The following is a 9,377-nucleotide window of genomic DNA, read 5'->3' as shown; positions in this document are numbered from 1 at the left end:
ATCTTTGTTATTTTATGTATTGTTGTTCACTATAAATACCATCACTCATCTCACTCTTTTGTACACCATAAACAAGAACAAGAGTTTATAATCAAAGAACCATTACATCTTCTTCTTCTTCCTTATAATAAACTCTCTCCCTTATACTTGTGTTATTTGCTTCCTACGGATATTAAATTCTACTCTTATTTAAATTTTTCGATACTATAAATTATAAGATATTTCATAACAATCTCAAAATTTTTTTGAAGTTGTCGGAGAATTCTTTTACCAATAACCTGTTTGATACATATTCACATATGGCTGTTGTGGGCTTCCTGGCTAATTGTTTTAGATAAGTGGGGCCTTTAATCCGTCGAACCGACCCATTTCAAAGGCGAACATGGTAGCCGACTAAAACAAGAAACGAGTCGTTATGCAAGGAGAAGGATCTTAACCCACTTTCTTTTGTGTATTTTTCAGAACTTTCGACTTTGATACGGAAAGCTTTCTAGTTCCTTTTCGGCCCACTTTCTTTTTATCAGAAGAAGAAACATAAATTTGATGAAAATCATTTTATATATTAATAATTATCAACAGTCTTACACATAAAGATGGTCGCAAAAGAAAATAGAAACTCGAAAAGTTTTATTTATAACCAATTATTACATATGGTAGGCTGGTAGCTTAGATACATAGGTCGTGACGACACAGAAAAGAAAAAGAGAAAAGATACATTGGTCGTGAGTTATATAATCCTGCTGGCCTCATCTGTGAGATATATAGGAGTAGTGAAAATATCTCTTTTGTTTGTTTAATTTATTTTTCTCATGTTTTTTCGTTTTGGTACAAAGCTGGAAGGTGACAGATCTACAGTAGACTCAAATCATATGGTTACAATTTGGGACATATATGACATCAAACATATAAAAATAGCTCAGCTTTGATCATAACGCTTGCATTGCATATATTTATCATGTATCTATAGAACAAAAATTAAAATCATAACAAAAATATGAAATATTCATATATATATATATAGAGAAAATTACTCAGATTAACTCTAATCTTTTAGTTAATTACTAGTTTATCTCTATGTAATCAACAAATCTGAATATAGGTATATAAAGACCAAATAACCCCAATAATTCTTCTTTACTACAATATTGCCATTATCAATTTAATTCATTAACAAATTTAAAAACTAAAGAAAAAAAAAGGTTTTCCTTTCGTCGTCGTACGTCGACAGAAGCAAAAATAAACATTCACAATAACAAAACCTAGGGTTCGCCTAAGGAGATGTCGCTAGCGGTTTGATTTTCTTCCTCTGATAGTAGCATCGACATTGTGAGGGCTTTGATTTCTCTGGCGAGTGTTTGCAACCCTTCCTCCGACAAAGCTCGATTTGGCGTCTTGTTATCTCCGCTCTTGAACTCTCCGGTGAGAATCACCATTGTTTCACCTGTCATCCTTTTCGTCTCCTCTACTGAAAATCCAAACTGATTTATGGTTCCAAATAACTTTAGCAAGAAGACTTGAAATCAGATTAAGGATAGTTATCCCTTCGTTAAGGTAAACACACGCTTTTGTTCACCAATCGGTAGTACTTTTAAATTATGCTATGAGTTTTAGAGAGTGGTTAGTTTTAGTGTTGATCTTACATGTTTTCTATGACCCCAAACAAGATAAAGAATCTTAGATGTCTTCACTGGTTTGACAGATAATCTATTGTAGTACTGGGTATAGAGCCTTGGCCAAGAGGTTGATTGAGTGAAAATCCTCATTCTCTTGATTACAACAAATACTCGCTTTTGTACTAGCATTCATGGTAACAATTTTTTTTGTTTTCATTGTTAGATATGGCTTCCAGGCGTAGGTAGAGACATGGTAGTGAGAACAATCTGTAGCGTTTCAGCCACATCAGAACGAGCATGAGGCAGGGTCCAATCACCATTCCGAGCTGCTTGACAAACATGAGATTCAAGTCCCAACCGAAGAGAACGGGGACCAGTCTGTCCAAATGCCTGAATTAAAAGCCCTAAATCGGTCCAATAATCATGCCAGAAATTTGCTGACTTCCCATCACCAATACTGCATCTTAGGAATTCAGAGACAGTGTCTTTTCATTTAAGCATACTCCTTACAGTAGGAAAAAAGCGCTGATAATCAGTTGTGGTCAGTAACACTTCCTTCTGAAGACATTTGAATGCAGCCAGGCCACCCATAAGGACCCTGAGAAAGAGAAGTAATTCCACACCCGTTTTAGGTCGAAGACCTTATGATATTCCTCCATCCTTCTCAGCCCGAGACCTCCTTCAAGCTTAGGTTTGCAGATATTTACCCAACTAACTCTTGCCCCAACAGCAGATGTAGTGCTATTTTTCCAGAGAAAGGTGAGCACAATGAGTCAATTTTTTCATAAAATCTCTTTGGCAGAGCAAAGACCGAGCTCCAGAAGTTGACCATGCCATGTATGACAGAGGCTACAAGGGTGACTTTTCCTGCAAATGAAAGGGTCTTAACCGTCCAACAATTAATCCTCTCCAGAAAAGGCTGCAGGGTAGCGTAGCTTATCCTACTCGGGTTAAGAGACAGACCCAAGTACCTAGTAGGAAAACTTCCAATTCGAAATCTAGATATATCAGCAATAACTGATGCTTCAATCTCAGAAAAACCCCCAAAGAAGATCTCTGATTTTGCTACATTCATATCCAGACCCGTCCACTCTTTAAATGTTGTCAAGACCTTTTTAATGCTAGTAATGGAATGCCTAGAGCCATCTAAAAACACCAACAGATCGTCTGCAAATAAGAGATGAGTAACTCTTGGCTCTTGACAGCTTGGATGTAATCTAAGGCCGCCTGCCTCCACAGCCTGATCTAGTAATTTAGATAGCGCTTCCATCGCCATAATGAACAAATAAGGTGAGATAAAATCGCCCTGACGAGGCCTCTTCATGCCCAGGAAGAATCCAGCTAACTCTCCATTGATGGCCACTGAAAAGCGAGGGGAAGTAATGCATTCCCGAATCCAAGTGACAAACAAAGGTGGTAAATCCTGTGCATCAAGCAGTTTAATTATAAAGTCCCAAGAAATGGTATCGAACGCCTTTTTTATGTCCACCTTAAGCATACATCTTCTTGGGCATGAGGAAGATCTATAGTTCCTTATCAGGTCAGACGCGAGGAGACCATTCTCTCCTAAACTTTGACCCTTTAGGAAAGCAGCCTGATTTCTACTAATGCTCGACTGAAGAATCGACTTTAGGCGGTTCACTATAATCTTTGTGATGACTTTATAAACCAGATTACAACAGCTAATCAGCCTAAAATCCCCAAGCCTACACGCAGCGCTAGTTTTTGGAATGAGTACGATGGTTGTTGTGTTCAGGTCTTTTAATAAGCGCCCATTCCGAAAGAACTCAGCGACTGCAACTATTATGTCCTCCCCAACAGTGTCCCATGACGCCCTCAGAAACTCTACTGAGTACACATCCGGACCAGGGCTCTTGCTCAGAGGCATTGCAAATATTGTTCCCTTGATCTCTGCTGAAAGAACCTCCCTTTTCAGATACGCTCTCGACAACTCCGAACATCTGAAGAGAAGCAAATCTTTCAAGGACTCTACACTGGAAGGAGACAATGGCATATCAGTTTCCCCTAAGATACCCTGAAAATATGTAACAAAGTGCGCCTTGATGTCAGCAGTTGATCCCAGGAAGTTATCGTTTTCATCCTTCAGAAAATGAATATGGTTTCTAGAATTCCTCTGTGTGCCAGTGTTGTGATAGAAGGAAGTATTTCGGTCTCCCACAACAGCCCATCTTACTCGAGATCAATGTCTGAAGAATTTCTGCTCAGCATTTAGGAGAAGGTTTAGCTTGTCTCTCTCCATGTACTCTTTTCCCGCAAGGGCCGAGTTTGGTTGAGTAAGAAGCTGACGTTGCAAACCCACTACCTTAGCAGATTGCCCCTTCACCCTTTCACTAATACCACTGAAGTGCCGCTTGTTGATTCCTCTTAGATCTTTTTTAAGCATTTTCATCGTCCTGACCAGTTTGAATTGGGCAGAGCCTGTGATTGATCCCGGGTTCCAGGCAGCAGTAACAGCAGAGTTGTAGTCAGGGTGATCGATGATATGGTGATAGAACTTAAAAGGCTTCCTGCTTTGTCGCCTCAATGATGGAACCTTGACTATGCACGGCGAATGATCAGATTGCCCCGGCTCGAGTAAATCTGCATATGAATCACGAAAATGATCTGCCCAAATTTGGTTTACGAGAGTGTGATCAATTCTCTTGGAGATTGGGTCCTGGTCATTATTATTCGACCACGTGAAAGGTGTTCCTTTTGCTTGAGCCTCAAACAATCCCGCATCTTGCAAAGCCTCATTAGCCTCCTGCATACCACTTGAATCAACCACATGAGACGGATAACCCGAATGGTGAGCCAAGCGTAAAATCTTATTAAAGTCTCCAAGGACGGTCCAAGTAGAATTCTGCAACGCTGGGGTATCACTTATCTCAACTAGTTCATTCCACAACGCCTGCCTCTCTCCAACAACGTTGAACCCGTACACAAACGTGACAGTAAGATTTATGTTCTCCGACAAAATGTGAACTCCATATGTAACAGCTTGCTCTGTAGCCTTGTAGATAAATACAGAGACCGAAGGGTCCCAAACAACAATTATCTGACCAGAACTGTGATGCCCGTAGTTCCCAAAAGACTTCCAAACTACCAGTATAGCATCATTTATTCTGGCTGCATTACTACTATGGATATGCGTTTCCAAAAACGCTTCAAAAAGAGGTTTATGGATGTTAATCCAGTCTTTGACCATTGTGTGGCGTCGTACTCCATTCAGCCCTCTTACATTTCACGCAAAAAACATCGACATATGATTTTATTGAGATGATTTGGCCATGCGGCCGCTCTTCCTGCGATTAACCAAAAAGAAAGGGTCTTCAGCATCCTTCTTGCTATGCTGATTATCTCCAAAACCCATCAGAAACTGCTCCTTCTCAGGGTGTGTTTCTATATGAGGTTCTCCATGAACAACATCATGATCTTCTGCAAGATTATGGCTGCAACCTTCCTTTCCTAGAGCGGGATGATCAGCAGACTTACTTACGGGTGACGAATCACCTGGCAGTACTTCCTTAAGACTCGCAGGAGGTATGGGATCCTCACTGGCTTCGCCTGATACTTCGCCTTCTTCAGCTCTGATGGCATAGCACGATGAGTTACTGTTTTAGAGGAAAGCTTTGATCTGGTAGGTCTTGATTTCTTCCTGGTTTTATTACCCGCAGGTACATGACTCTTAGACCTTCTCTTATCTGAAGGAATACCCAACTGAGATCTGCACTTTTATTGCGAATGGCCATACTTTCTGTCAGCTCGCACTTCAATGGTAGCCAAGGATAGCTTACTGCAATCTCTGTCTCCTTGCCGTTAGAAAACCCAGAGATAACCTTGCGTGGGAGAGGTTTTGTAAGATCGACTTTAACATAAAGTTTTGCGACTTTAAAGTGTTCTATCAAAAGTTCAATATAAAAACGTTGAGAAAAGAGTATTATGAAGAGCATTTGCATATTCTAATTATTTTTATAATTATTGATTGAATAGTAATAAGAAAAAATTACTCAGAATAACTATACTTTTTTTGTTAATTACTAATCTAACTCTACATCATCAACACATGTTAGTATAGGTGGCTAAAGACCAAATAACCTTAATTGTTCTTCTTTATTACAATATTACCATTTCTAATATATTTCATTAATAAATTTTAAAACAGAAATAGAATGAGCGGTTCCAAAAATTCAGCTAGCCAATATTAAAACATATTTGCATTGCCTCTGTTTTGAGCTGTTCTAAAAATCCAGTGAATTGCCTCTGCTTTTTAATATCTATAGGCGGTGTGTTTTGGGGTAATGTCAACAAAAGCTTCTTTGGGAAACATGTAGCTCAATTTCAGGTCGTAAATCTGTTCATTAACCTTGTACTCTTTGATCACCATATGAACAAAATCATCATAACTTGTTTTGTCTTCTATGGCTATAGCTTTACTCCTCATTCCTTTGTCAACACCAAATAACCATTTGTTTTTACCAAGTATCCAATGACCACAAACAATTTTTATTTGTGCCATGAGAGAAGAAGGAAGAAAAGAAACGTCAATCTGAAAACGCCATTAACGTTGACCAAGGTAATCACGTGTAAAAGAGTGATTCTTAAATTAGGGCTTTTCTCTTTGTTTGGTTTAAATTAAGTTGGATTTGGTTTAATTAAATAAAATTTGGTTTACATGCTTTTGATTCAAATTATGGTTGGTTTAAAACGTTTTGGTTTAAATCAAGTGAAATTACTGGTATATGAAATAATTTCAGAATTAAATGGTTTAATCTGGTTTGCAATAACTTGGTTAAGGGGAATTAAAAAAAATCTGTGGCCAAGTCATAAATATATCTGTGGCTTAAGTTTAAACAAATCTGTCAAACTGTAACAAATCTGTGGTCAAATAATAAATAAATCTATCAAATTCTAACTAAATCTGTCAAATTCTAATAAATCTGTGGTCAAAGTATAAATAAATCTATTAAATCTTAACTAAGTCTGTCAAAATTAAGTAAATCTGTGGCTTAAGAATAATAAATCAATCAAATCGAAATTAAATCTGTCAAAAACAAGTAAATCTGTGGCTATAGAAAAAATAAATCTATCAAATCTTACGTAAATCTGTTCAAATTAAGTAAATTTGTGGCCAAATAAAGTAAATTTGTCAATATTTAATAAATTTGTGACCAAACATGTCAGATTTGTAATAACAAGTCTGTAGAAATATTATTAAGTCTATATATTTTTAAATAAATCTGTGGCTGAAATAAAAAATATTTAAGTCTGTGGCTACATAAAACGTAGACAAAATAAGTCTGTGGATGGCAAAATCGCAAATATTTCTAAAATTCAGTAATGGCATTTTCGTAATTACTTTTTTTGTTAACAAAGGAAATAGGGGTAAATTAGGTATGAAAAACAAATTAGTAATTAAAATAATATTAGAGTTAAACTAGTCATTAGTTGATAAATAAGGGTTAAACTAGTTTTTTCCCCTATATATATATACACATTATATATAACTTAACCTGCTAAATGTTGTGTTTAGAACTTTACATTACGTACCTGTTCTTTGTTTGATTACACCAAGTAATGCTTATCTATAAGATTCTTTATATTAGAACTAAGAAACATAAAAATTTAGAATGTTAGCATATGAAGCTTAGCTATTGCATAGTTTGTTTCTTTTATAAGATTAGTATTAATTTATTAATAATAATGTGGATTGTATTTGGCTATACATCTAAGTTTGTAATTTGTTACAAACACAGAATGGTTGTATGAACTTAAACGTAAAAAACAGGCACATGCATAAACTACTAAGAGCATCTTTAACACAGAAGGAAAAACGCATTAAAGCTAAGGCACAACTCCAAATGTAGTGCTGGAAGGCACAGTTCTTAAGTACGACGTGGCACTACGCTATTGGGTGAAGGAAAGGTGGAGTCAATTTCTTTTCTTTCTTTCTCTTCTTTCTCTTTTCGGTTCCTCTCCTCTGGCGACAAAAATGGCGATTTCTCGCCTTCTCGGTGGCTCTCGTCGACGTCTCTATGGGTGTCTCTCGTCGATGATGGAAAACGGCGAGCTTTCAGCCGGTGGCTATCCTCGACGAAGGAAACAGTGATTTCTCTCCCGTGGTGGCTCTCTGATACGAGGGAGAGTCGGCGATTGTTTCTCAAGGGAATCAAAAGGTAAAGCGTGTCTTTGATTCTTTCAACTATGCATGCTTTGATTGATTCAACTATGCATGTCTTTGATTGTGCCGGTTCTTGTTCGTGAACCGTAAAAAATTGATATACTAATTTTTTTTTAATGTTTCTGTCTTTGTGTCGTTACATAGATGGATGAAGAGGCATGATCCAGGATCGTATCAAGCTGCAACAAAAGGCCTACGACTGTTCAGACAGGTAAAACTTTCATCTTTACTCTGATCCTATTGAATAAAGCATTGTTTATATTCGTTGGTGGTTTGCGATTGATTATGCTGCGATTGATTATTGTTTTGAATGTATTGAATCGTCGGTAATATGGATAGTGTAGTGTGATGATTGCGTAAGGTTATTTTTATGTTAAGATAATAAATTGAAGTTATGGTTTGATAGATATGGATTGTTTGAATAAAACCTTTCTCTTTGCTATGTTTGAATAAAAACTTTATATTTGCGTTAGGTTATGGTTCTGTTAAAACAATAAATTGAAGTTATGGTTTGATAGATATGGATTGTTTGAATAAAACTTTTCTCTTTGATATGTTTGAATAAAAACTTTCTCTTTGCGTTAGGTTATGGTTCTGTTAAAATAATAAATTGAAGTTATGGTTTGATAGATATGGATGGTTTGAAGATAATAAATTGTGTTAGGTTATGGTTGTGTTTAATGTTTTAGATATATGTCCACTCGGATAGGAAGTAATGGTTGGTTTGTGATCAATACATTGATACTTTCTTCAGTTTATAAAAAAATGTTTCCTTCTCCTCTTTCTTCAGACCGTGTTCCTTCTCCTCTCACTTCTTCACCATTGTGCTTTTCTTTTCTCTCTTATTTGAGCGTGATGTGGAGATGGATTATAATCCATTTACGCAGAGTTCAAACTTTGTTGAGCTACTTAATAGCCAACAAAGTATTTCATTTGGTAACTACGAAGACAGTACACTATCTTCATCTCAAGTTCCTCTTTTACGCACTGATGATGTTTGCGAGCGTCGGGAACGAAGAAAGTGGACTCCCACAGAAGATGTTGTGTTGATCAGCTCGTGGCTAAACCCGAGTAAAGATCCAGTGGTTGGCAACAAGCAAAAATCAGGCGCCTTCTGGAAGAGAATCGCAGCTTACTTTGGGGCAAGTCCAAAGCTTGTTGGCTGCGAACAGAGAGAGGCTAGTCACTGTAAGCAACGGTGGCACAAGATTAACGAATTGGTTTTCAAGTTCTGTGGGTGTTATGAAGCCGCAACTAGAGAGAAAAGTAGCGGATGCAATGAGAATGATGTCCTGAAAAGAGCTCATGAAATATTCTACAAAAACCACAAGAAGAAATTCACCCTTGAGCATGCTTGGAAGGAGTTAAGGAACGATCAGAAGTGGTGTGACCTTGCCACTGCCAAAAACGATGGAGGCTCTAAGAAGAGGAAGTGTGATGATGGTGTAGATTCATCAAGCTCTCAGGCTACTGAATCCAAGCGTCCCGACGGTGTGAAGGCTACAAAGGCCCGTGGTAAGGAGACTATGGCAGAGGAAAATGCGCTGAATGAGCTTCAGAGAATGTGGGACATTAAACAGTAG

General features: G+C 37.5%; 1 protein-coding gene across 1 annotated transcript; it reads left to right on the top strand.

Annotated features, from left to right (window-relative positions):
- Positions 1-8,657: 8,657 nt before the first annotated feature.
- Positions 8,658-9,377, top strand: LOC106323752 (glutathione S-transferase T3-like). Its single transcript, XM_013761827.1, has one exon. The coding sequence runs from the start codon at positions 8,658-8,660 to the stop codon at positions 9,375-9,377; it is 720 nt and encodes a 239-aa protein (XP_013617281.1).

Source organism: Brassica oleracea, chromosome C2 (assembly GCF_000695525.1).
Source record: "Brassica oleracea var. oleracea cultivar TO1000 chromosome C2, BOL, whole genome shotgun sequence".
Lineage (NCBI taxonomy): Eukaryota > Viridiplantae > Streptophyta > Magnoliopsida > Brassicales > Brassicaceae > Brassica > Brassica oleracea.
The sequence above is the reverse complement of the archived record's forward strand: the minus strand, read 5'-3'. Positions and strand labels throughout refer to the sequence as shown.